Genomic DNA, 27,636 nt, shown 5'->3' with positions numbered 1-27,636 from the left:
TTAAATATTAAGAGCGGTTAATATCGTTGTTACCTGTAATGAATTTTTATATATAATAATTTAATTAAAAACGAATTTTATATTAATAATATTAAATTTCTAAAAAGATAATTCTCATATTTTCTAAAAAATAAGATAATACTTATATATTGTCTTGAATTACTCATAATATATAAAATTTATGTAAAGAGAATAAAAATAATTTAATTAATATAATATGAACAATACTATTCGTTTGAAGATAATTTTAATAATTAAATATTAAAACATATTTATGTATTATATAATTAAAGATAATTTTAATAATTTATGTAAAGAGAATAAAAATGTATAAATATTTTTGAATTACTCATAATATATATATTTCTATTATTTGCAAAGTAAGTTTTTGGAATCGAGCTCTCACGTTAAAAGTTAGAGCGGTTAATATCTATACTACCCTTAGTGAATTTTATATATATATTATTTCTTATATAATTAATTTATTTAGAGAAAATTATCTATATGTCACGTTTGATGTATGTCTCCTTTTCATTATATGATTTGGTTGATTTCAACATAATTTGTTTCTATCTTTAATTCGTCATTATTATCCCTATTATCATTGGATTTATCTTTCTAAATAAAACAAACTATTTAACCAATGATGTGTATATATATGTAAGTTAATCCCCACGTCCTTAAAAGCTTCAAAATCAAACTTCTAATATCTAAATAACATCTTTTTACTCAGTGCAAAACATGTCCCATCCACGAAGGAAGACAGCTACTTTAGTCTTTATTGATGATATTAAACCAGGGAACAATAGTTACAAATTAAAGGTGCAGGTTATGAAATTGTGGAAGCTATGGAGATCAAAAAAAGTTGTCTCCATTGAGATGGTTCTTGTGGATGCAACTGTGAGTACACTACAATATTATTTTTGATGATTTCTATTTTTAGTTTATGTAAGATTATCTAACTTATTCAATTGTAGGGAACAAGGATACATGCATTAACCAGTAGTGGTAGTCCAGTGGCGCTTGAGGGATTAAACCCAATACGGTGAACCCTGGTTCGAACCCCGCTGGCCACACGGATATGGGCTATTGCTTTCAGCTCATTTGAATGCCCAGGAGAGAGTCTATCCGTGGGCTGTACCTCCACCCAGGGATTAGGTCTGTGTCTTTAATAGACCCGGGTTTAACCCTTTTCAGTTACAAAAAAAAAAAAAAGGATACATGCATCCATTGATGAAGATTTGATACAAATATATGAAGGAAAAGTGTCTGAGGGTATCTTTAAGTACATTACAAAGGGACCAGATTATGTTAGAGCTTCGGTCCAAGGGGATGATACAGATGATACTATTGACGATGAGATACAGAAGTTCCTTAGTTGCAGGTATGTGCTAATAATATACAAACTGTTTTGTCTCTTTCTGATGTTTTTTCTCTTGAGTCCATAGTTTTTTTTTATAAAAAAAGAAGAAAAAAGAAATTAGGACTCGGGGAGGAGATGAAACGTAGGCATAGTTTAGCCAAATCAACTACTGTCTACTCTCTTGATTTAATAGTGTTACAACATGAAATATTGATTTTAGTTCTATTTTGATTAATTTAAAAACTAAGATGAAACAAAATTTTAGAGAATATATTTGTGTAATTTAAAATCAAGTTAGGAATATTCTATCAAAATTTTAGAGAATTACTTGTGTACATAATTAATAGTGGGAATAGGAATGTTTCTAAAACGACCAGTTCCTTACTAAAAAGAAAAAATATATTAACAACTCCAATCAAATAGAAAAACTAAATTCAAAATAGTGTTGACAGATTGCTTTTATTTGATGATGCAGGTATATTTCAGCGTGTGAAGCAACTTGGAGAATACTAGCTTTTCCTACGCATTACCGAACAACCACAGTAGTTAAGCTTTCCTTCCATTTACCTAATCAGCAAATGGCAATTTATAATGAAGATGACCCTATTGATGATGTTTTAAATCGTTCTGCGGTATTGCGGTCAAAGTTTCTAGCATGGATGGAGGAGAACTGTAAATATCCGGAAGCAAGAGGTCTAACGTATGCGGAATTCCCCACAAGGTTCGTTTGGGTACAAAAGACGAGAGAGTGGAAGCCACGTGACAAAGGTTTTGCAATAGGAAGGATTACATATGTTCCACCTAAATATGTTAACTCATATTTCTTCCGTTCCTTAGTAATAGACTTTTTAGAAAAAAAGTTTGTTTCAGAAAGATGTATTTTTTTGTGTTTTCTATGAAAAAATTGTAAACTTCAAGAAAATTAATTGATTTTATTGAATTACTATTAGTTAAAAGTTATTAAAATTAAAAATTACAGAAAACAGTATAGTTATTATGGTAATTTAATGTGTTTTCTTAATATGTGTGAAAATACTAAAAAGTCTATTTTTTAAAAAGAGAGAGAGAGAGTACTATCTAAGAGTTTTGCTCAACATAGTTAAAGGCCCAAGGAGTTATGAAAAGATACGTACAGTCAAAGGTATTGTTTATAAGACATATATAAGGATGCAAGTTATGCATTGGGATTATTGGATGATGATAAAAAGTATATCGAAGCAATTAACGAAGCCAGTTTATGGGGAACATGGAACTTTTTAAGAAAGCTATTTGCTATAATGTTATTTTCTAATAGTATGGCTATGCCTGTTAAAGTTTGGAACGCAACATGGAGAATCTTGACAAAAGATATATTACACAAATTAAGAAAGGAAAATAATAACCAAAGTAAGTTATGTTCTTCTTTGTTTATTATACGTGTGTGGTATTTAACCCCTTTTTGTCTTTAGGTGTCTTGAGTCCACAGAATGAAGATGTCGACAAGATCAATGAATATATGCTATCTCAAATAAAAGGTAAATCTTTTGTCTGATGTTTATTTTGTGTGTTTTAGAAGAAGTATTTGGTTTCATGTCAAATCATTAATGTTGATTATTTTCTATTGAATATTTGAATAGGTAAGGAGCGTTCGTATCTCAGTTCAGATAATATAGATACTTCTGATACAAGTAAAATAGGTGATATGGTGTACACTCAAGAATATTTAAACAGCATTAAGATCTTTGGATTACCAAATCATGATCTAAAGTTGAAAATCGGTGCACCTATTATGCTGCTTAGGAATATTGACCCTAAAGGTGGACTATGCAATGGTACAAGGTTACTTGTAACACAATTAGCAAATCACGTCATTCAAGCCAAGTTTATAACCGGTGATAAAGTTGGCCAAAAAGTTTTGCTCCCAAGAATGTTTGTTTCTCCACCATAAACCAGATTTCCGTTTAGGATGAGACAGAGACAATTTCCTGTTGCTCTTGCTTTTAGGACATTATTATGATGCATCTTAACTGTTTAATATTCTCAAAATCATTGTGCCCGCGTCCACGCGGGCTGGACACCTAGTTATATATATATATATCCTATATGTGTCATCATAGGTTACAAAATATGTGTTATCATATAATTAATCATATTTTATACGTACCATCAAATAAGTTTTCTTATAATTAATAATATTTTATACGTACAATCATATAAATAATCACATAAATTATATTTTAAAATTTAATGTGAAATATAAAAACCATAATTTAAGTTGGTGTTTGAAATTAGGCTTTGTATTGTATTTTTCTTATATATATTGAAAACATTTTTATAATAGTTATTGGAAAATATGTTAGTAAAAATCAAATTTTGAATATATGTTTATTTTTGAATGATTTTTTTTGACATAAATTAATTTTAAATTATTATTTTGATTTGAATATATATATCAAGTAACATAGACCCATTACTTTTTAATATAATGTGATGGACTTCCAATTTTTTTAGTAGCATAAGCCCATTATTATTTTTTTTCTAACTTACTGCTATCCATGTTTCCAAACAATACTATTTTTTAACTACTATCCATAATGTGTATTTCAACTTTAATATTCTTTGAAAAGAAACCAAGTAAGTAGGCACCGAGTCATTTCTAATTTTCCTTTATATCATCATTGTCTAAATTTCTTTGGGAACTAAAAACCACAAACTTTATTAATAAATATTTGCTAAAAACTTGTCTATATGTTTATTTTTAGAATTTGAATATTTCCCCCACAAACAAAGCCAAATCCCTGAGATTCAGACCAAAAATGAGAGGTGGATGTCAGAATATTCAGAGCAGAGGAAGAGAAAATAAAAATAAAAGATGCGGCTACTGGTTGGAATATCCTTCAGCATCTCTAACCGCACCTTTCAATATTCTCTTTTTTCTTTTAACTTCTAATATTTTTTTTCGATTTTAAAAAGCATCTTCTTCTCCCTCCCTCCTTCCTCATCAATCATCATCATTCACCATTCTCCCTTCTCTTCTTTGCTTCGCATCTCAACCAAACTTCTCTCTATTTCTCCGCACAATAATATATTAGAGATAGAGAGATACAGATTTGTATAATATATACATATATATAGTGTAAGCGTTACAAACGAACAACTAAACATGAATTCTCGTCGATCGTTAACGTCCGCTACGGCGGCGACTATGAGTTTTCTATTGTATATCTGCACCACCGTAGTCGTCACAAACGGTGAGCTTCAGAGATTTATCGAACCGGCAAAGAGCGACGGTTCCGTTAGTTTTATAACCATCGGAGATTGGGGTCGCCGTGGCGACTTCAACCAGTCTAAAGTCGCTTATCAGGTATGGGGCCCATCTCATTACCGTAACTGAACTACTTCTTGTAACTTCCGTCATACATAATAACATTTGTCTTTTTTCATTCATTAAATATTCTAAAATTAATTTTATTACACAGATGGGAAGAGTTGGAGAAAAGATAGGTTTAGATTTCGTGGTGTCCACGGGAGATAACTTCTACGACAATGGATTGTTTAGTGAATACGATCCAAACTTCAAAGAGTCTTTCTCTAACATCTACACTGCTCCGAGTCTTCAGAAACAGTGGTACAGTGGTAAGTATTCACAAACTCTTTCTTCTCATTTTTGTTTTCTAACCAATCTTGTATTAAACTGAAAAATAATAGAGACCCAAAATAATATCGATGCAGTCTTGGGGAACCATGATTATAGAGGTGACTCAGAGGCTCAGCTAAGCTCTGTTCTCAGAGAAATCGACAGACGTTGGATCTGTCTCCGATCATTCGTAGTCGACGCTGAGTTAGTCGAGATCTTCTTCGTTGACACAACTCCCTTCGTTAAAGAATACTACACAGAAGAAGACGGTCACACGTACGACTGGCGTGCGGTCCCATCTCGCAACTCTTACGTCAAGTCTCTCCTCCGTGACCTCCAAGCTTCCTTAAAAAGATCCAAGGCCACGTGGAAGATCGTCGTTGGTCACCACGCCATGAGAAGCATTGGTCACCATGGAGACACCAAAGAGCTAATCGAGGAGCTTCTTCCGGTTATGAAAGAGTACGGTGTTGATCTTTATATGAACGGACACGACCATTGTCTTGAACATATCAGTGACGAAGACAGTCCTATTCAGTTTCTGACTAGCGGTGCTGGCTCCAAGGCTTGGAGAGGAGATGTTGACCCGACGACCAACAATCCCAAGTCTGTGAGATTTTACTACGATGGTCAAGGGTTCATGTCTGCTAGATTCACTCACACAGATGCGGAGATTGTCTTCTACAATGTATTTGGTGAAGTTTTGCACAAATGGGTTACTTCTAAACAGCTTCTTCTTTCCTCTGTTTGATTCAAAGGCCTAATAAATTGGGTTTCTTTGTAATTTTTGTAACATATATTTAAGATAAGTTTAGCATCCATAATCACTCTTTAGCTCCATCGGTTTCATATTAAATATTTTAGAGTAAAATTGCATTACAAAATAAATTTATTTTAGAATTTTAATGCAAAATTTATTAATTTTATATATGCTATATAACTCTTTATATTTTCTAGATTATTTTTTATTAGTTAAAACATAGTTAAATGTATGATTAATGCTGTCTTTATTTAGAAAATATTCAAATTTGAATATATTTTTAATCTATATGAACAAATTTAATACAACAACTAAACTGAAATGGAGATGCAAAAATTTAATACAACAACTAAACTGAAATGTGAACAACTAAACTGAAATGGAGAGAGTAACATATTCCCACTCAGCATATTATATAAATGTAATGATTCCCTTAATAGGTATCTTTCTTAATGTTACATAAGCTAGTCATATCCATTACAAGAGTACATACCACATTTTTTCAGTTCAATACAAAGTGGTACCTTGCATCTACATGGCTCTCAACGTCCCAAAGAAACGAACCGAAAGTCACAGCCTCCAAGACAAGCCTCTTCATTCCACCAAAGCTGATCTTAATCTGCTCGTCCTTGGAAGAATCAACCGTGCCTTCAGGAGTAATCACAATCTCAGGCTTACCAAACAACGCCTCCGTATGCTTCTCAATGATCCCAACCGCTTCTCTCGATCTTATAGTAGCGTACCTCTGAAGCGTCTCGCTATCAAACGACATCACGTACGTCCTTAACCTGGACGGTTTAATCTCACTACCAAACCCTTTAGCACTAACACCACCCGCAAACGAACCGACCTCCGGGTGAGACGACACAGCTTTAAAAGTCACGTTCTCCGGCTGCTCAACGCTTGTTTTGCTTTCATCCAACCCGCCTGAAAGAAGCTTCATCGACTTCTCGAGCTGAAACCTCTGGTCCACCCGCTTCAAGAAGTATCCGTACATGACGGAGGCAGCGTAGACTTGACCGACTCTGAGTTTGCTTATCTGTGCGACGGAAGCCAGGTCGCCCATTCTGGGACCGAGGATTAAGGCTAAATGGTTGTGGATCATCTCGTACATCTCGGAGGAGTGAAGCTTCTCGAGTTTCTCTACTTTGGTAGGCCAAGTATCAACGCGACCAGATGGGTCTGATGATGATGGGGTGATCGATGGTACAAGTGATACGTTAGCTTCCATGAACTTTTGAACCACTAATGCGTAAAGAATCTCTTCCAGTGTCTTTCGTCTCTCGTTTTCCTTCAACTCAGCGATTCTCCTACACAAACAAAAAAAAAGAATCAAACTCATATTCAAACTCCAATCAGTTGCGTCTCTTAGCTCCACGTATGCTTTTGTATAGATAGAAGCTTAAACACTAACTAGTGGACCAACCAAACTGTTAGACATTAAATTGTCGAAACAAACATTAATCAAAACGTCTCTATCACTTATTACTTCAAGGCTACAAGATCAAGATCAAGAGTGAAGGGTATAAACCTGTAGAGAACGATGTCGGTTCCAGGTACGGACGAAGCATCTTTGTTCTGTCCCTCGGAGTCACGATCAGTTTGGAGCTGCTCAAGCTGCTGCTCAACAGCGGCAGGGACGAGATGAGGATGAGTCACCAGAATCTGAGAAAGAAACTGACCAGCAGGAGACTCCAGCTGAAGCGGCGCGATTGGTTTAGCAGCAGAGGAGGAAGCATCATCATTAGATGCTGAAGCTTTTACCACAAAGCTTCTCCGAGCTGTTGAGCTTTGCAACGGTCTCGAGAATCTAGCAAACGCGTTTTGCTGCAAACATATAAAAAAAAACTAATTAAAATTCTCCATTTTCGTATGAAAGTTTCGATTTTTTTTTGGCCACTAAACACAAATCGAATTTTTGATTATTTGATTAGGTGAATCGTATGATCGAGAGGAAAAGATTGGAGACGTACCCTGAAACGAAGTTGACGTCCAGGACCAGAACGCGTGAACCCAGGGCCACTGGCCGTGAGGAACATAGATCCAGCACCGTTGTCGGAAGCTTTACGCGGTAAGACGGAAGATCGGATCAAACTCGCGGTCGCGGCGGCGTCCATGTCTTATTTTCGAGAGTTGAAACACAAACTTTTGGTCGGAGAGAAGAGATAAGAATAAACTCTAGAAAGAGATCAACGATACAGCAGGTAGGTAGAGAAAGTTCGAGGATGGCGAGCTAATCTATATTTTAGTTGGATTTAGACTTTTTTTTGGTTTGGTTCTTTGACAATAATGCGAGTCTGATTCGATTATTTATATTATAAAAATGAAATACTTCAGGTTATTATTTTTATTTTTATTCTCTTGCATTTTTTTGTGACCATGAAAAAAAATTATACGATGTCGTGGTCATTGTATGTCCTTGGATGGACAATGCAGATATTCTCATAACAGTCCATCCATGTCAATTTTTTTTAACAAGATCTGGATAGTTCGAAAATTTTGTAGTTATTTAGAGCTCATAAGTTGAAGATGTCACAAGCTTGTTTTAAATTTGTGGGGGTGATTCGGTATAGTAATTTGGTCTAAGCTTGGACAATTTTTCTCACGTTTGGTAGACAATTCTAGAGGAGTATATTGATTTCAACTATAAACTTTTAACCTTTTTACTGGTCTTTAAGCCTCATTTCTAGGCAAACTAAACGAGAAGAGTCAAATAATGCAAAGGAAGCCAAACGATGAGAGCCACCAACTGGCTCCTGTGTCCATTTCCAATTTCCACTTACGTGTTGGATTACTCTTCACATTTTGTCTGATTAACTCTATGCAAACTTAACGAGAAAAAGATAGTCAAATTAACAAAGGAATGGAAACGATGAGAGCCACCCAACTAGCTCTTGTGAGTTGTGTCCATTCCCACTTACACGTGTTGGATTACTCCTCACGTTTTGTCTGATTGTGGCATATGGGCTATATTGGGTCCACTAGTCCATTAGATATTCTATCTGGGCCCATAAACTCTGCCACCACAACCTTGAGCTCAGCTCACGTTGGATTCCGTTACGTGTTCGCAACGTACGCAGATCTTTATTCGGCGCATTCAACGAAGTCTCTATCCATCTTTCTTCTTAAGTTTTATCCACTCGGTTGATGAAAGAAAAGGGAATAATATACAGAAATGAATCGTTTATTACGTTAATTGCGAACAATTAAACTAGATTAATACGCCTTTCTATATCTTACGGAACATGGGATTACTACATTATTTGTCTCAATTAATTAATTAATTAACTTCAATTATTTCCACATGGGGAAAGAGAAGTTGGAACCGACCAATTATTATTAGAACACACTTCTCTTCCCACCTTTGTTCGATTTGATCTCCACTTTGGTCGCTTGTTATCTTCTTATACCTCTCTCGAATTCGTTTCTATCGTCTGTCAGAACTCATCGATGGCATCCATGAGTTCCGCCTTGACTCGCTTCTCCGGACTCTCTTCTAAAACCACCTTATCACCGGACTTCGATCACTCCTCTCGCCGGACTTTTCTACCTCCGAACAGAGTCGGTCTCAAGATCTCCTCTTCTTCTTCTTCCGAAACAGACTCCGAGCCTGATCTCAGCGTCACCGTAAACGGCCTGAAAATGCCGAATCCGTTCGTGATCGGGTCGGGTCCACCCGGTACCAACTACACCGTCATGAAGAGAGCCTTCGATGAAGGCTGGGGAGCCGTCATCGCCAAAACCGTAAGCTTTCGAATCTGTTTCTGCTTATCGTTGACTAGATATCAATTCTTGAACTGTAGTTTCAGAAGTAATCATTTTTAATCAGAGGATTGTGACTGGATGGTGTTTAGGTGTCACTAGATGCATCCAAAGTCATCAACGTAACACCTCGATACGCAAGGCTAAAGACCGGATCCAACGGCTCAGCCAAAACAGATGTGATCGGGTGGCAGAACATAGAACTCATCAGTGACCGACCTCTCGAAACCATGCTCAAAGAGTTTAAGCAGCTGAAACAAGAGTACCCTGACCGGATCCTCATCGCTTCCATCATGGAGGAATACAGCAAAACCGGCTGGGAAGAGCTCATTGACCGTGTTGAGCAAACCGGTGTTGTGAGTTTTTGAGTTTTCCCCCAACACACAGATTCTTAACTAATATGTTGAAGAGACTGATTCTGGATTGATTGTATTGTGTAGGATGCTTTAGAGATCAACTTCTCGTGTCCTCATGGTATGCCAGAGCGTAGAATGGGAGCAGCTGTGGGACAAGACTGTGCACTTCTGGAGGAGGTTTGCGGTTGGATTAATGCTAAAGCTACTGTTCCTGTTTGGGCTAAGATGACTCCTAATATCACTGACATTACTGAGGTGTGTCACTATACTTCTTTGCCTAGTAAATAGATTAGTCATTTTTTATCAACCATGTTCTGTTTTCTTATTTTCTTTTTTAAATAGCCGGCTAGGGTATCTCTAAAATCAGGATGTGAAGGGATTGCAGCCATCAATACAATCATGAGTGTGATGGGAATTGATCTGAAGACACTGCATCCTGAGCCATGTGTGGAAGGGTTAGTGTTTGCATTCTTATGATGTCAAAAGTTTAGCAATTCTTGTAATGGGTTGACTGAGAGTTTTGCTAATGTTGTTACTGTTATGTGCAGTTACTCAACTCCAGGAGGTTACTCTTATAAGGCTGTTCGCCCAATCGCGCTTGCGAAAGTTATGAACATTGCTCAGATGATGAAGTCTGAGTTTGGTGGGAAAGATTACTCGCTTTCCGGTATTGGAGGTGTTGAAACTGGATATGACGCAGCTGAGTTCATTCTGCTCGGATCAAATACTGTTCAGGTGACTAAACTCAACACTACCCTCACTTTTTTCTTTTAGACTCTACTCCCTGAGAAACTCAGTAATTGATTTTGGTTGGAAGGTATGTACCGGTGTGATGGTGCATGGCTATGGTCATGTGAAAACCCTATGCGCTGAGCTTCAAGATTTCATGAAACAACACAACTTCTCGACGATAGAAGACTTCAGAGGGTATGTGCAACTTATTTTTCTTATGTTTTTATTATTATTCTTGTTGTTGCTTACTTGCTTCCTTGCTCACTTGTTGTCATCTCGGGACAGGCATTCTCTTCAGTACTTTACAACACACACAGATTTAGTCAGGAGACAGAAAGAAGCTATTGAGCAGCGAAAAGCCGAGAGGAAAGGCTTGAAATCTGATAAAGATTGGACCGGTGATGGGTTCGTGAAGGAGACTGAAAGTATGGTTTCTAACTAATAGCCTGATGAAGTTATTGACCCAAATGTTTTATAAAGTTTGAAACTTTACTATCATTTTACATCATTTCTCAACTCTCACTTGGAAAAAAAAAAAAGAACACTAAGGTGTACTGTATCTTATTTTCTTCTCGTTGTGTATCACTTGTATAATGTATCCATTATCACCACTTCTTTTTTTCTTTCTAGCTGGTAGCAGTGAGATTGTTAAATTGGTCTGTTGGCAAAATATCTATACGAGTTTACGCTTTTAATTAGAACATTGACCTTTTGATCTAGTAGATGAGGTCTAATCAACAAAGCATAGAGTTTTGGAAAGTCCTAATGCTCATTCTTTTGGTTTTCATTTATATATAAAACTTTCATAGAAGTAGACCATTAAAAATACTAGGATAAATTGACACTTACATACATTACTAATTACTATTTGTTAAACTAGTTGATAGTTATATGTTTTGTCATCTCAACACAATTCTTGTGATTCCGCAAACGTATGTTGAATCAATTTAGTATGATATTGTTACATTTTCACCATTTGTAGATCTTTTAAGTCAATGTGTATTTACCTTCAAAATTTACACACTTAATATCATAGAAATAAACATTATCATAATTCTCACATGTATGGAAAAATTTATGTTATTAATGTGAAACCAATACTATATGTAGTTGGTCTTATGATATACAGCCCAATCATCTGAAGCTATTTTTTTTTTTTTTTCATCTGAAGCTATTTGGTGTCAACTTATCAAAATTATGTTTGTGAGAATATAAGGACTTAAATATTTAAAATGACCTCGTTCACAAACACATCAAGTGCCTCACACTCTGGATGGTCAAAAGGGTCCAAGCATTCTCTACCAATGCAATCCACAGGAAAAAAACATTACTTTACTATTGTGTATTAAGAGAATCTACTGAAAGTGTATCATGAGTGTACCCTTCAATGATCTCTGCTCTGCTAGAGTTTGTCAACATCTGCAAATGACAACCATTAGTGAAATCACCTCTTTTCAAAAATGTAGAATAAGGTTTTAGTAGAGTACCTCGTAAGCCTGGATTATACGACGGATCATAACATCAGAGCTGCTTCCTTCTCTGTTTACATCAGGATGGTACTGTTTCACCTTTACAAAGCTCAAAGTAAGTCAGCACAAAAAAAGAAAAGCAGAGATCTTTGATTCTTGGATTCATACTTTGGCGCGGAAAGCTGCCTTGAGCTCGAGAGATGAGCAGTTTGGCTCCACGCCGAGAATAGAGTATGGTGAAGAGCTGGAGAGTGGATCTTCTCTGTTTCTTCTCTCTCTGCAGCTGGGGATGAATCGTTGAGAAGTTGAGTTTCTTGAGTTGGAGAGGAAAGAGACTTTTGGAATCGAAGGAGATACACGGAAACATTCCATTGTGTTGTGTCTGTTGAGGATTCTATCGGTTTCCTACAAGCTTCAATGTAGCTCAAATCGCATTCTAATTGCAAGCAAATCAATCTTAGTGTGGAATCGAATCAAGCCAGAAAGTAAACGACACGAGAGTTTTTTGTTAATCCGGTGTTCACCGCACTCCTCCGATGTGGAGAAGCTGCTATACTCACCGGATAGAGAATTATGTCTCTCAACCTTTCCAATAGGTGAAACTGAGAAGAGTACAATCACCGGAGTTCTTCCTCTCTCTCGGTTACAATCACCACGAGATACAAATGGAATAAAGGAAGAAGATACAAGAAGCTGAGCCTAGATACACAGAGAATCCCCTTCTCTCTCTCACCAGCTCCAACACTCTGTCGCGAGCTCTCTCTCTCTCTCTGCCTCTCTCTCTCAGTCGCGAGCTCTCTCACTCAGCCTTGACTCTCTCACTCCGGATCGAGCTCTCGCTCACCGTCTTGAGCTTTCTCAGCTCTCTTCTCAGATTCTGTTACAGACCTTACGTCTCGTTACGTTGAAGATGACGATGGAGATCTGATGATAATCAGATATTTTCTAGGAAAAAAGTCTTATAATATGTTGGAAACCATCAGATATAATATGGTGGAAACCATCCAGTGTAGGGATGGACATTTTACCCGAAATCCAAAGTGGCACCCGAACCCGATCTGAAAAACCCGAACCGAAATCCGAACTGAAGTAGCAAAATATTCGAACGGGTATTGAATTAGGAGAGATTGGATATCCGAACCCGAACGGGTAATATCCGAACCCGAATGGATATCCGAAAATAACCGAACATATGATAATTAACCTTATATTTATAGTTTACATCTTTCATTTTATATAAAATATTTATATTGATACTACACATACTTTAAATTCATATGATATACATACAATTACGTAGAAGATGATTTGTTATTCGCTTAAAATGCATGTCAAACTTTTTATTTCAGCAATTAACAAAAAGTTACATCCAAAATTTAAAAACAATAACCAAATTAATGTCTTTTTAGTTTGAAAATGTTATGTCCAAATCTATTAACCATGCAATCTATTAAAAATAAAAAATAGTTAAGTGAAAAGTTATATATTTAAATACAAGAAATTTGAGAAATGAAAATTTTCATTTTTTTTTCTTCAAAATTTAAATATCCGAACCCGATCCGAAATAACCGAAACCGAACTTAAAATACCCGAACCCGACCCGAAGTACAGAAATACCCGAACGGGTTCTACACCTCTATACCGAAATACCCGAAAATCCGAAATACCCGATCCGAACCCGAACGGGTACCCGAACGCCCACCCCTAATCCAGTGTATGAGAACGTGTCAACAACTACACAAAATTTATGTTAATACATATCACATGCACAAAGGAAATAATAATATGGTAGCAACATAACAATCGGGTTTAATTGATTTTAAGCTAACTTAATAAGATCAATCCGTAATTTACTAAACTTAATAAACTTAATGATTTATTAAGTTTAATAAATTTAATTAATTTTGTAAATAAACTTAATAATTTATTAAACTTACTTAATAAACTTAATAAATTTATTAAACTTATAAAAATTAAAAAAAATATTAAACTTATAAAAATTAATAAAATTATTAAACTTATAAAAATTAATAAAAATATTAAACTTATAAAAATTAATAAAATTATTAAACTTATAAAAATTAATAAATTTATTAAACTTATAAAAATTAATAAATTAATTAAACTTATAAAATTAATAAATTTATTAAACTTAATAAAATTAATATTAATAAACGTAATAATTTATTAATAAACTTATTAAACTTAATCATTTATTAATAAACTTAATCATTTCATAAATATATTAAATTTATTAATTTTAATAAATTTATTGAGTTTATTAAGTTTGATAAATTTATTAAGTTTATTAAGTTTAAGTTTATTAAGTTTATTAAATTATTAAGTTTATGAAATTTATTAAGTATAATAAATCATTAAGTTTATTAAGTTAAAGTTTATTAAATTACTAAGTTTATTAATAAAAGCAATTAAGTTTATTAAACATAATAAACCATTAAGTTTATTAAGTTTAAGTTTATTAAGTTTATTAAATTATTAAATTTATTAAGTTTAATAAATTTATTAAGTATAATAAATTATTAAGTTTATTAAATTACTAAGTTTATTAATAAAATCAATTAAGTTTATTAAACTTAATAAATCATTAAGTTTATTAAGTTTAGTAAATTACGGATTGATCCCATTAACTTAGCTTAAAATCAATTAAACCCGATTGTGATGTTGCCACCATATTATTATTTACTTCGTATATGTGACATATATTAACATAAACTTCGTGTAGTTGTTGACACGTTCTCATACACTGGATGGTTTCCACCATATTAGTGTAAACTTAGAGTAGCTAGGAAACTTTTTTCCTCTTTTCTACTACCCTTGGCCAAAGACTCTTTTGACCTTGCTTGATATAACCAAAGACTCAGACTCACGTGCTTTGCTCATGACAACTTAAAATTTGAGTGAAACCTTATCCTTGGCTTAGAGACTGAGAAGATAAGATGACCTAAGTCTGGCCCTATATAAAACTGGTCATTGTAAATGTAGTTGAACATCTTTTAAGACAGTAGACAAAACCTAATTTGTAAAAATATTTAGACTATCACGCTTTCCTCTTCGTCGCTTTCCATTTCCACTCTCTCCTCTCTCAAGCTGTTTGCCACTCTTTCCTGGCTCTCCTCTCTCAAGCCCGTTTCCACTCTCTCCTTTCTCAAGCCGTTTGCCACTCTTTCCTCTCTCAAGTCCGTTTCCACTCTCTCCTATCTCAAGCCGTTTGCCACTCTTTCCTCTCTCTCTCCTTGACACTTACATACATTACTAATTACTACTCAACACAATTCTTGTGACTCCGCAAACGTATGTTGAATCAATTTAGTATGATATTGTTACATTTTCACCATTTCTAAATCTTTTAAGTCAATGTGTATTTACCTTCAAAATTTACACACTTGATATCATAGAAATAAACATTATCATATTCTCACATGTATGGAGAAATTTATGTTATTAATGTGAAACAAATACTATATGTAGTTGGTCTTATGATATACAGCCCAATCATCTGAAGCTATTTGGTGTCAACTTATCAAAATTATGTTTGTGAGAATATAAGGACTTAAATATTTAAAATGTATAAATTGGATAAAACGAAAATCACTTAAAACTTAAAAGATATCAGTGTCAATGAAGAACTATCAAATTTTTTATGTATATATATCTAAGATTTTCAATGAAAACGTAATGAGAACAATTTTTTTTTTTTGCGGATGCTCAGCTGAATTAGTGCAATATTTGGTCACCAATATAAGCTTTACGCAAACTTCTTAACGAATTATTTTTATTCTTCTTATAAACTCACTATATATTATTTAAATATTATATATAATTTATAAATGTAAATCACATCAGACTAGTTACAAGAATTCTACTATCTATTCCGGGTTGGTTCATTACACTACCGTGTTGGTTAAGAGTCAGTTTTTACAAACACTATTTGTAAAGGTTTAGCTCATCCGAGCAGAATCATTCAAATACAAATTTTTCTCAAATCCTAAATGTCTCAAGCACCATCATCATCTTCAACATCCATCAATGAATCTCTGCTCTTAGAAAGAAATCTTCTTCCTCAATAGTTCTTTCCTAGACCTTGATTTACCAATCATTGGATTCGCAGAGAATCTTTAGGTTGAATTAATTATCTATTCCAAATATCTTGGCTCATTGAGGTTCGTGAGGATTTTTACACTACGCCATGCATGCTTTGTGAATCAACTTTACATCTTATAATGATGACATGATGTAATTTTTCTCAGTTACGTAACTATTTTCCTTACTTGATGTGATCATTGTTAAACTTTACATAAGAATTTGCATATTTGTTTGCTTTTCAGATTTTTTTTACAATAATTCATGGATAATATAATAGTTGTTATCTTAAAAAAATATTTTAGAACGAAAACATATATTAATAACAAGAATGTTTGTAACAAATTTTCTCCGTCGGAATTCGACTGCTTTCTTGTAGTGTAAGTCTGCGTTAAGGAATTTTGATATGAATTTAATTAACTCGCTGTCTTTGTAAATGTTCATGTTTCCAGGGCAATTCCATTGTGGAGGTCACAGTTTCTGTTGGAAAGTTTTACAAAGTAAAAACTTTGGCTCGATCTGGAGTATATGTTAATTCTAGGGGTTATACCGAAAGATCAATTTTCATGAATTATATTTATCTATTCCCCTGAATTAATTAATTCAAGATATTTAATATTTCATCCGTTTAATATTATTAAGTATCATTAATATTTTTGTTACAAAATAAGTATTATTTTAGAATTTCAATACAACAATTATTAATTTTATATGTATATGATTCTTTATCTTTTCAATTTATTTTATATTGGTTGAAATATGGTTAACTGTATAGGTAATGATGTTTTTATTGAGAAAATATACAAAATTAAATGTTTTCTTAATTTATGTGTACAAATATAAAATGACAATTAAAATGAAACGTAAAAAATATCTTTTCATACCAACTGTAATTTGCATATATTATAAATTTTCTTGCACAAGCATGGGCAGACCAAGGGAAACATAGAGATATCACTCATTCAAGAAAACAGCACATATGAACGTCACAGGTAACTTAACAATTTATATTCTGTAGTTCCCGATGTATTAACTCACCCCAAAAAAAGGTTTATTTGCTAAGTAACAGGAAAAAAGGAAAATTAGGATCTAGGAGATAGAGTAGAGAGATAGGAAGAGAAAGTATGAGAAAGAGAGAGGAGTTTTAGTTAGTTAGTGTATTTATGTTTTTTTTTATTGTACTCTATCCGTTTTATTAAAATAGAATTTTTAGAAAAAAATGTTTGTTTCACAAAAATGTATTTTTATGTGTTTTCTATAAAAAAAAAAGTTGTAAACTTCAATAAAATTAATTGATTTTATTGAATTACTATTGGTTAAAAGTTATTGAAAATTGAAAATTACAGAAAATGATACATTTATTATAGTAGTTTAATGTATTTTCTTAATATGTGTGGAAATACTAAAAAGTCTATATTTATAGAACGGAAAGAATGTATAGGATGCAATTTGCCAAAAAAAAATTGGTTGAATGTTTATTAGTACATGATATATAAATGGGATTGCTACTTTATTTGAAGCCATTATAAAGATTATAGATTTCATTACAAAGATGATGTTTTCTATAGAAAAGTAAAGTGAATCTAAAAATCTATAAAAACTTCTCTAGAAAATGTGTTTGGACTCAGAAAAAGTCATTCGGAGGGTGCCTCCTTATTTATACAAGAAAGAAATTAGGATTTTCTAGTCTCTTTTTTAAATTGACCTAGTTTATTGTCTCATAAACCTTATTCATAGAATTCGTAGAGATCAGTTTCATCTCTTTCTACGAACTATAGAGAATTTACTTTTGGAGATGGATTTTAAACTTCTCGGCAAAGGTCCATTAGACAATGAATTAATATCATGCCAAAAATAAGTGATAATAATAGCGTAGCCAATTTAGTTGTTGAACATGTCTTTGTTGTTTTGGATTTTTTGTTAATAAGATGTTGAGTACTATGAAGTGATCGATGAAAATATTTTTGAGCAGCTACTAAGCAGGATGTTTCGACATGATCAGTCATCAGTGAATGACACAAAAATGAAGGTTTCTTTCATGCATGTGTTTGAATTCCATTGGATTGAGTTTATTTGTAAATACTGATGTATAAAAATGACAACTTTTTTTTTTGTTACAGTACAACTAAAGGAGAAAAGTTTCTAGTTGTATACAAAAGATGTATCGATCTTATAGTTTCTCTGTACGATTCAATTATTGAGCTGCATGATTGAGTCCATGCAAGTTGGTTAAAAGGTCATGTCTATTTAGACACATCAGGTTAATGCGAAGAGCAAAACAGGGCGCAACAAAATGGGCTTTATGACAAATTGGAGGAAAACGTTACGTACGCAAAATACAAAAGTGTCCACGTCTTGATTCATCATATGATAATACTTTTATAGTCATTAGTGCAAAACTCATTTCATTTCGTATCTCACTAAACTACGTTTACGTGTTCATCAACAATTCTAATTTTACTGATTTACTCATAAACATATCCTCCAGTTATCCATAATCAGGTTTGTACTAAAAGACAAAAGATATGAAGAATATCAAGAAACTTCTTAGTTTTTGCGAATTGCACCCGTTTCATCATCCTACGATTCATAAAACTTAGCTACAACAAACTAAAAGACCTTCGTCTATCAATAGTGCAACCACTTTTTCTTCATGTAGTAACCACAGAAGAGAATTAGTTCCGTTTGATCATAAATAAACTCCTTTCGCCTGTTCATAATAATAAAGAAACGCTTAAAATAATAATTGTAATTATCTCTGTGTAAATGTCAGGAGAATCCTAACGGAATCGTTTATCTAATAAAATTAACTATTAAAAAAATCAAAAGATAATGTTGGCAGACAACAGTAAATAAAATCATGTAATTATTTGAAAATAAAAAATAAATTAAAAAAAACAAAAAAATAGGTCTATAAAATAAAAACACTCGTCAGGAGAGAAGCTGCATTGATCGTCTTCCCTTAGGCCAAGTCCAACCACACGGTAAAACAGCAAAAATAGTGCATTGATTTGATGTTTCCTCTCTCCAACCCAACGGTATATCAAACTGCATTTTAGTGTCATTTTCCTTTTTGCTACAGTGACACACCATATTTGGTGCAACACTGTAGCAGACGGCAAAAGTTTTTTTTTTGTTTTTTTTTTGTTAAAACTGTTTATTTATGTATTGTTTAATTATATTTGATTTGTATGATTAGTTTATAATTGAATGAATTTTTTTAAGTTATATCACCATTGTTTTGTTATATTTTAATTGTTATAAATATTAGGGTGTATAAAACAAATATAAAATTAAATTTTAAATACATAACAAAGTTTAATTCAAACATTTGTAGTTGGAATATTATAATATTTAGATCTAGTATGTTATAATTTAACTTTTGCTTGTGTGTTTAATTAATTAATATAACAGTATGTATTAATAATAATGTTATTATATAATGTAAATACACTTAAATATAATTATTATTTTAGTTACAATTTTAATATTAGTTAATATATTTTAGTCATAAAACTATTAATATTTATCAAAAATTATTAAAAATAAAAGAATTTGATTAATAATAAAATAATGAAGAATATTCCTTTTTAGTGTAACATTTGGTGTTGTGGTTGGAGACACAAAAACATTTAGTGCTAAAACTACACTAAAATAGTGTAATTTTGACACTAAAATGGTGTCATGGGTTGGAGATGCCCTTAGACAAACACTGATTGATTATCTTTCTCTTTTCTCTCGTGACGGCGCCATGTCTCTCCTCTCAGATCTCGTCAACCTCAACCTCTCTGACTCCACCGAGAAAATCATCGCCGAATACATATGGTTCGATCTCCCCTTCTCTCTCTTTCACGACGAGTGTCATTATTTTGGTTTCTTTCTATTAATACGATCGTAAAGTTTTCACCTTTCTTCATCTTGCTATTATTGATCTGTTATGGTTTTGAGAGTTTCTCTATGAACACGGTTCACTGAGTTTGACGTAGTATACATCATAAAGCATGTCTCTTTTTTGATATTTTCTTTCTTGTCGTCTTCTGGGTTTGTGAGTTTTCGTATGAACTTTAAATGAACAGGATCGGTGGATCTGGAATGGACATCAGAAGCAAAGCCAGGGTAATTAAATAAATACTCTGTTTCTTGATCCTCTGTTTTTTTATTTGGTTGATCTGATTTGTTTTGGATGATACAGACACTACCAGGACCAGTGAGCGATCCATCAAAGCTGCCTAAGTGGAACTACGACGGATCCAGCACCGGTCAAGCCGCCGGAGATGACAGTGAAGTCATTCTATAGTATGTTCTTTTATTATCTATATTTACATATAAAACATCAAGTAAATATGAAGTAAATAGTGTTGATCTTCGTTCTGTTTTGTTGATGAATCGATAGCCCTCAGGCGATATTCCGTGATCCGTTCAGGAAAGGCAACAACATTCTGGTAGGTTTAATTTTATATGATTAGAGCGTGACAATATTCATTTGTTACAAAATCAAATTTTAAGAAAATCATTGTTTATTGTTATCTATCTATGCAGGTGATGTGTGATGCTTACACGCCGGCAGGGAATCCAATTCCGACCAACAAGAGGCACAACGCTGCTAAGATCTTCAGCAACCCCAAAGTTGCCTCTGAGGAGCCTTGGTAAGCTCCTCTTCTTCTTCCTCTATTGATCTCTCTGTTAATCAGTTAATCATATACTAATACTCTTCTCTTCCCTTTGACTTAAAAAGGTATGGGATTGAGCAAGAATACACATTGATGCAGAAGGGTGTGAACTGGCCCATTGGTTGGCCTATCGGTGGCTTCCCTGGCCCACAGGGACCATACTACTGTGGTGTGGGAGCTGACAAAGCCATTGGTCGTGACATCGTGGATGCACACTACAAGGCCTGTATTTACGCAGGTATTGGCATCTCTGGTGTCAATGGAGAAGTCATGCCTGGTCAGTGGGAGTTCCAAGTCGGTCCTGTTGAGGGTATTAGTGCTGGTGACCAAGTCTGGGTCGCTAGATACCTTCTCGAGGTAAGACTAATCTGTACTTCACCGGTTATGTTCCCCATAAAATGCTTCAAACTTTGCTAACGGTTATCATCTTTCCGACAGAGGATCACTGAGATCTCTGGTGTGAATGTCAGCTTCGACCCTAAACCAGTCCCGGTTAGTGTCTCTAATCTCTAACCACACTCTTCTTGTGCAATAAGTTGTAACATTGTTGCGTTGGTTCAGGGTGATTGGAACGGAGCTGGAGCTCACTGCAACTACAGCACGAAGTCAATGAGGAACGACGGAGGATTAGCTGTGATTAAGAAAGCGATAGAGAAGCTTCAGGTGAAGCACAAGGAGCACATTGCTGCTTACGGTGAAGGCAACGAGCGTCGTCTCACGGGGAAGCACGAAACTGCAGACATCAACACGTTCTCTTGGGGAGTGGCGAACCGTGGGGCTTCGGTGAGAGTGGGGAGAGACACTGAGAAAGAAGGCAAAGGTTACTTCGAGGACAGAAGGCCAGCTTCTAACATGGATCCTTACGTTGTTACGTCCATGATCGCTGAAACCACCATCCTCGGTTAAACCACACACATTTAGTAATATTTGATTTTCTCCGGTTTGGTTTTATGATTTGAATACTGTTGTGCTTGTGATCGCGGTCTATTTCGGTTTCAATAATTCTTATGACGACATTTTGTGTTTTTTCTTCTTCTTAGTTTCGAATAATTAAATAAGGGTATTCATGCGGTGAAAAAAGTCAATCAGCGACTTTTGTGTTGTTGTTGTTTTGAAATGATAATAATAATAACAAAGTACGGCCTGGCACGTTGGAGGTTAATGAGCTTGTCGGGAGTAGTAAAGTAGGTGGATAAGATCTGGTGATTAATAATTATGAATCTATCTTAAAATTTAAGTGTTGAATATTCTTTACAACATTATGCAGGATGTGGCATGTTACTTACCTAATAATGTTGAATATTCTTTATCAACAATATTCATGATGTTGCATGTGACCTACTTGGGAATTTTTTAAAATATTTATAATTCCGAAGAGGTAGGGTGGTGGATTTTTAGGTGGGAACACATCGCTATGCTCGTCACGTGCACCGTACTGATAAAGTGTTCATTGAAATCCGTGACTAGCTACGGAGGAAAAGTCAAATCCAACTTTTATTTATTGACATGATAATTTATTATCTGAGTGGGACGTTCGTGACTACTCCACTGAGAAAAGTTGCGACGCATTTCTCTTAAGTTGGGAATAGTGGCCATTGCTAACCTAAAAAGGATGACGATGAAAAGTTGTATTAGCGTTTTCTTAAGTTTCGGCAAGTCATGAAACGCAAGTACACTGTTAGTACTTTTGTACCTCTGTGCGTTTTTGTATCACACTTTGATTCTTTTATTCTTTTGCCAACGTATCACGCTTTTGATTAGTGTAGCCATTTTGAACACGTTCCTTGTAAAGTTAGTAAATTACTAATCATGACGTCCAACCCACTTAATTTAGCTTTTTATAAAGTAATAGCAAAGTTATGATTTTATGTTGTCGACAAAACCTACGATGCCTGCGATTGGTGTTAAGTCGAAATGTAAATTAACAAATTTTTGAATTTTAATAAGCTAGCAACATGTTCTTAGATTTTAAAAAATTGATATCCAGAATAGTTTATTTTATTTTATTTTGAAGAAAGTAATATTCTATCCTTTTCAAATTATATGATGTTTTAGAAAACTATGTTGTTTCAAAATAAATGACGTTTTAAATTTTTAAGGTTATTTTAATTTTATTGGACATTATTCAATTAGTAAACTTTTAATGTCTTTTTTATAATTGGTTGATATTTTTTAAATTATATCTTTAAATATGATTTTTAGAAGAATATATATTTTTAATCTTTGTGCACTAAATCCAAAGATCATATAAAAATAAACAGGGGAGTGTTGTTATAAAAAGGAGAAGTAATATTGTTAGTGGTTCAACTAATAGATGCGTGCAATCATGCGTCCTGAGTTTCACGAAGCATATTCCGATTTAACTTCTCCACAGAGAAAAAGGCAGTTGTTCAAGAAAACTTGTTGGTTTTCTTGAATGGAAGTATTAGGTGTGGATGATGATGATACGTGAATCATATGATTCATGATTCATTTAACTTGGACTCCTTTTACATGAGCACACATGCCTCTGAGTATTTTATTCAGTTTTCATTCTCTGGTTGATATCTTTGCAGCTTTTTATTTTTACACTTTTTAACAAATAAGGTGCAAAGTCGATGTTGCTTGTATATTCTAAAAATTTTGTCCAAATAGTTTACATAATAATTCAGTACCAAACGATCAAATTATCTTCTTAACATTAATCATTTTTTAAAAAAAAATTCGGGTCAAATAATATGGTAACCGAACTACGTTGTAGAACTCGTAATCGACCAGATCAAGCAATAGAAGTACATATAAAGAAAACAAAGAACATAAAATTGATTATTTGCTGTTTTCATAGTAAATAAAATATTTTTTCTTATTTTTATTTCAACTTCAAAGAAAATAGTCAATAAATATAGTAAAATTATAAAGAAAAGTATATATAACTTATGTTTAAACACAGAATTAAATTTTTAATTTTATGTTCAAACATAAAATTATATTTGTTTTATCTGTTTTTTTAAATAAGCTTATGTGTGTTTTGGTAATGATATTATATTTATTATTTCCAGAATAAATATTTTACTATTGATAATATTTTCATTTCATTGTCTTGTAAACAAAAACCCAAAACTAAAAACCAAAATCTAAAATCACCAATCATGTTTTTCAAAAAACTAAAATCTACTGCAAAATCAAAAACCAAAATTTAAAATCCTAAAACCAAAAACTAAAAACCAAAAAAAAAAAAAAACTAGAAAACCAAACAAACAACCTGTATGGCTGTATATGTATTTTCAACAAACACAAATGAGCCGTTCGAATAATTCTGAGAAGGCCGTATATTGGGTATTTAAGCTATTCGGTCCAAAACATTAAAAATTAAACAGACGTCGTCGTTTTGAAACGAGTCTGAAGATTCTATCTAGGCCCAAGTTTTTGCCGTGTAGGTAGTAACCACTGAACAAAACAAAACCCCCACACGTTAAAACCCTCCCATCTGAAATTCTGGAACAAGCTCGAGGGAGATGAAATGTCTCGCTCTACTTTGATTCCATCTCTAAACCCAGCTCACAGCTTCCGTCTTCAGTTCCCGCTATCCAATCCTTCATTCTCTTCACCTCCCAGTTTTCTGCGTGTTCGGAGATGCGGAAATCGCCGCCGTGGGGTCACCATGTCCGCCGGAAAGGATCACTACAAAACTCTGAATGTCGCCCGCAACGCCACCTTGAAGGAGATCAAAAGCGCGTACAGGGCACTCGCTCGCAAGGTTACTCCTTCAGCTTCAACTCTTTTACTTTGTTTTATTTTATTTTTAATTGTTAGAGAGTTGTGATATGGGTGTAAAACAGTATCATCCGGACATGAACAAGAACCCTGGGGCTGAAGATAAGTTCAAACAGATTAGTGCTGCTTATGAGGTAACTAACCCCAAAGTCCTCTCCTTTTTTCCTTGTTTTTCATTCAAATCTGCTTCTTCTTCGTTTTTGCTTATTACAAAGTGGAAATGAAGCATCTTTTGTAGGTTTTATCTGATGAGGAGAAGAGATCCGCGTATGATCGCTTTGGCGAGGCTGGTTTAGATGGTAATTTCAATGCTTCACAGGATGCTTCTCAAGGAGTAAGTCAATCTCTTTGAAGAATTTTGATTGAAAAATGCCCTCTTTGATTCTTTTGTTTTTTTTTCTCATTCTTCAGGTGGACCCATTTGATTTGTATAGTGCATTCTTTGGAGGTGGTTCTGATGGATTCTTTGGGGATATGGGTGATTCTGGAGGCATGGGTTTTGATTTCATGAACAAGAGAAGCATGGACCTTGACATCCGGTAACAAATTCTTGTATGCAAGTTTGTTCACGAGCTATACTTACTTTCATAGTATTGTTTCCCCATGAAGTAGCATTTGATTACTGCATCCCTTCTGTGTTTGGTGATAGTTAGCTATAGGAAGTTCGAGATTCAGCTTATCCCTTTTGCTAAGCTCTTGTTGCGGCCTAGTCTGTTTTGCCCATTGTGTTTTTATTTCCTTGCCTCCTGACCTTTGGGAGTTTTTGTTTCTTTACTGATACTCGGGGAACGTGTGTATTAGGTATGATATGCGGTTGAGCTTTGAAGAGTCTGTTTTTGGAGTTAAACGTGAGATTGAGGTTTCTTATTTAGCAACGTGTGATGGCTGTGGAGGAACAGGTGCTAAATCTAGTAAGGACGTTAAACAGTGTAGCAACTGTGGTGGTAAAGGGCGTGTCATGGACACTCAGAGAACACCCTTTGGAATCATGTCTCAGGTAACTCGTTTACTATAACTGAAACTTTAATTTCCCTGGACTTGTGTTGTGCTATAGATAGATGATATAATAATGTGTGATATATATTTAGGTTTCCACTTGCTCAAAATGTGGTGGTGATGGGAGAATCATAACTGATAAGTGTAGAATGTGCAATGGCAACGGGAGACTACGGTCTAGTAAAAAGATGGATCTTGTTGTCCCTCCTGGTGTCAGCGACAGAGCCACAATGCGGATGCGAGGAGAAGGTAACGTGGACAAGAGAAGGTACTGGAGAATCTGCCTTTTACGTTTCCTGATATTTAGTGTTTTGGCACCTGTTCTGTTTCTCAGTATGGTTTTTTTCACTTCCATAGTGGACGAGCTGGAGATCTGTTCATCGTGCTTCAGGTTGCTGAGAAGCGTGGGATCCGGAGGGAAGGGCTTAATCTATACTCCAAGATCACCATAGATTTCACAGATGCAATACTTGGGACATTCACAAAGGTTATTTTAAACTCGTTTGTTACTTTGATGTTACTCGGTAATGAGAACCTTGTAGGTATGACATCTTTTTTTTTTTCAGGTAGAAACAGTTGAGGGAACAATGGATCTTCGGATTCCGCCTGGAACTCAGCCAGGTGACACTGTGAAATTATATAGGAAAGGAGTTCCAGACACGGACAGACCTTCTGTTCGAGGTGATCATTGCTTTGAAGTGAAGGTTTCGATCCCCAAAAACCTAAGGTTTGTGTCACTGTCACTTCCCTTGTATCCCTCTCTCTGTCATGCTTAATGCTTTGCTTGCTAAAATGTTGAAAACAATGTCAAACGGCAGCGAGAGGGAACGCAAGTTGGTAGAGGAATTCTCGTTGATTAGAAGATCTAGCAGTAGTACTGGTACAACACTTACTTGCACATAATTCAAATCTATTTTCAACCAAAATAAAAATAAAAACTTATAATCCTCATTTTGTAGAAACTTGTCAAGAGGAGCATAGATATGACTCAGAGTCCAGAGAAAAACCGTCTTTGTGGCAAAAAATGAAGAGTTTCATAAGGTAAACTCATGGAACCTTTCTCAGCAGTTGATCAAAGGACACAACATTGTCATTTTATCCATGAATCATGGTCTATATGTCGTGTTTTTATTGTAGACCAGAAGATTCAAGGACGAAGTTTGGGACAATGAGCTTGAACTCATCAGTGCCACTACAAAGAATTAAAGAGACAGGGACTTCGACTGTTTTCACGTTTTTGGCTCTGTGCGTTATAGCCTCGGCTGTTGCGTTTGTTCAGAAAAAGGGTAATCGCTTGAAAGAAAAGAAAGAAATCTAATTTCGTTAAAACCCTAGACCCAGATGGAGAACTTTGGTTCCAAGTAAACAGAGAGCTTTAACCAGATAAACATGATTCTGAAGGGCCATTCATTGCTATACAATGGCTGAACTTGTTTGTTGTAGAAAAACAAAAGAGATCTTGTATGTATGTTTTATCATTAATTTATGGTTAAAAGAGTTTTGATAAAACCAACAATGTGGTTTCCTCTAAGCAAATAATTCTAGTATTGAGATACCATATGAGCTCGTAGATATTTCATTTTATATTGTTGAGGTGAACCCTGCAAAGTTAGATAACAAGTTGGTGCAAGAATTAGATTTTAAGATAATTGTAGCCGTTCTCTTCCAAAGTGTAACGCTCAACCATTTCTGTCTTTTTTTTTCTAATCAGTGTGAGTCTGTAGCCATCGTGACTTTTTTTTAATTTGTTTTTTTCTTCTTTAGACAAATTAGCCTATATTTAAATCTAATATATTAATGGGACCCTATTGATTGGATCATTCAGAGTAGAGACAACGACATAATAGAGAATGTGTTTTTGGTAAAAATTATTAAATGCTGTAAATTATTGTTGTTGCCTTTTCTACATGTTAAGGTCCTACTTACCATACACACCCATGTTCTATTTTCCCTTTTACACATGCAATTTATTCTACAGACAAAATCAATTTATATACTTATATTATTCTTTTTTGAAAAAAATATTAATGAAGGAAAAACATAGAACTAAAGTGTATC

At 34.2% G+C, this 27,636-nt stretch overlaps 6 protein-coding genes and 1 long non-coding RNA gene across 7 annotated transcripts; 5 read left to right on the top strand and 2 right to left on the bottom strand.

The window, feature by feature from the left end:
- The first annotated feature begins 1,210 nt into the window (after positions 1–1,210).
- On the top strand, positions 1,211–3,412 carry LOC106360230. Its single transcript, XR_007339512.1, has 2 exons — positions 1,211–1,384; positions 1,839–3,412. It is a non-coding gene; the product is annotated as an uncharacterized LOC106360230 (long non-coding RNA).
- An 880-nt stretch (positions 3,413–4,292) lies between these two features.
- Positions 4,293–5,815, top strand: LOC106435962 (purple acid phosphatase 17). Its single transcript, XM_013876902.3, has 3 exons — positions 4,293–4,706; positions 4,822–4,978; positions 5,075–5,815. The coding sequence occupies exons 1-3, from the start codon at positions 4,506–4,508 to the stop codon at positions 5,728–5,730; spliced, it is 1,014 nt and encodes a 337-aa protein (XP_013732356.2). The 5' UTR covers positions 4,293–4,505; the 3' UTR covers positions 5,731–5,815.
- Positions 5,816–6,133: 318 nt separating this feature from the next.
- BNAA05G22450D (UV-B-induced protein At3g17800, chloroplastic) lies at positions 6,134–8,053 on the bottom strand. The gene is made up of 3 exons (XM_013894028.3): positions 7,713–8,053; positions 7,271–7,566; positions 6,134–7,049 (listed from the first exon to the last, which is right to left on the bottom strand). Exons 1-3 carry the CDS (start codon positions 7,854–7,856, stop codon positions 6,242–6,244), a joined length of 1,248 nt encoding a protein of 415 aa, XP_013749482.2. The 5' UTR covers positions 7,857–8,053; the 3' UTR covers positions 6,134–6,241.
- A 781-nt stretch (positions 8,054–8,834) lies between these two features.
- LOC106427199 (dihydropyrimidine dehydrogenase (NADP(+)), chloroplastic) lies at positions 8,835–11,242 on the top strand. Its single transcript, XM_048779687.1, has 7 exons — positions 8,835–9,483; positions 9,594–9,857; positions 9,942–10,112; positions 10,200–10,312; positions 10,406–10,592; positions 10,675–10,784; positions 10,875–11,242. Exons 1-7 carry the CDS (start codon positions 9,190–9,192, stop codon positions 11,029–11,031), a joined length of 1,296 nt encoding a protein of 431 aa, XP_048635644.1. The 5' UTR covers positions 8,835–9,189; the 3' UTR covers positions 11,032–11,242.
- Positions 11,243–11,789: 547 nt separating this feature from the next.
- On the bottom strand, positions 11,790–13,033 carry LOC106427194 (chaperone protein DnaJ 2-like). Its single transcript, XM_013867935.3, has 4 exons — positions 12,227–13,033; positions 12,077–12,157; positions 11,971–12,008; positions 11,790–11,887 (listed from the first exon to the last, which is right to left on the bottom strand). The coding sequence occupies exons 1-4, from the start codon at positions 12,428–12,430 to the stop codon at positions 11,809–11,811; spliced, it is 402 nt and encodes a 133-aa protein (XP_013723389.1). The 5' UTR covers positions 12,431–13,033; the 3' UTR covers positions 11,790–11,808.
- A 6,787-nt stretch (positions 13,034–19,820) lies between these two features.
- LOC125608996 (glutamine synthetase cytosolic isozyme 1-3-like) lies at positions 19,821–21,991 on the top strand. Its single transcript, XM_048779686.1, has 8 exons — positions 19,821–19,984; positions 20,236–20,275; positions 20,352–20,455; positions 20,553–20,601; positions 20,699–20,805; positions 20,895–21,186; positions 21,268–21,321; positions 21,391–21,991. The coding sequence occupies exons 1-8, from the start codon at positions 19,836–19,838 to the stop codon at positions 21,733–21,735; spliced, it is 1,140 nt and encodes a 379-aa protein (XP_048635643.1). The 5' UTR covers positions 19,821–19,835; the 3' UTR covers positions 21,736–21,991.
- Positions 21,992–24,248: 2,257 nt separating this feature from the next.
- On the top strand, positions 24,249–27,131 carry LOC125608995 (chaperone protein DnaJ-like). Its single transcript, XM_048779685.1, has 11 exons — positions 24,249–24,565; positions 24,648–24,716; positions 24,821–24,916; positions 24,994–25,121; positions 25,384–25,579; positions 25,671–25,846; positions 25,936–26,065; positions 26,145–26,305; positions 26,397–26,458; positions 26,538–26,619; positions 26,716–27,131. The coding sequence occupies exons 1-11, from the start codon at positions 24,329–24,331 to the stop codon at positions 26,894–26,896; spliced, it is 1,518 nt and encodes a 505-aa protein (XP_048635642.1). The 5' UTR covers positions 24,249–24,328; the 3' UTR covers positions 26,897–27,131.
- The last annotated feature ends 505 nt before the right edge of the window (positions 27,132–27,636 follow it).

Source organism: Brassica napus, chromosome A5 (genome assembly GCF_020379485.1).
Source record: "Brassica napus cultivar Da-Ae chromosome A5, Da-Ae, whole genome shotgun sequence".
Classification (NCBI taxonomy): Eukaryota; Viridiplantae; Streptophyta; class Magnoliopsida; order Brassicales; family Brassicaceae; genus Brassica; species Brassica napus.
This window is presented reverse-complemented; position numbering and strand designations above follow the sequence as displayed.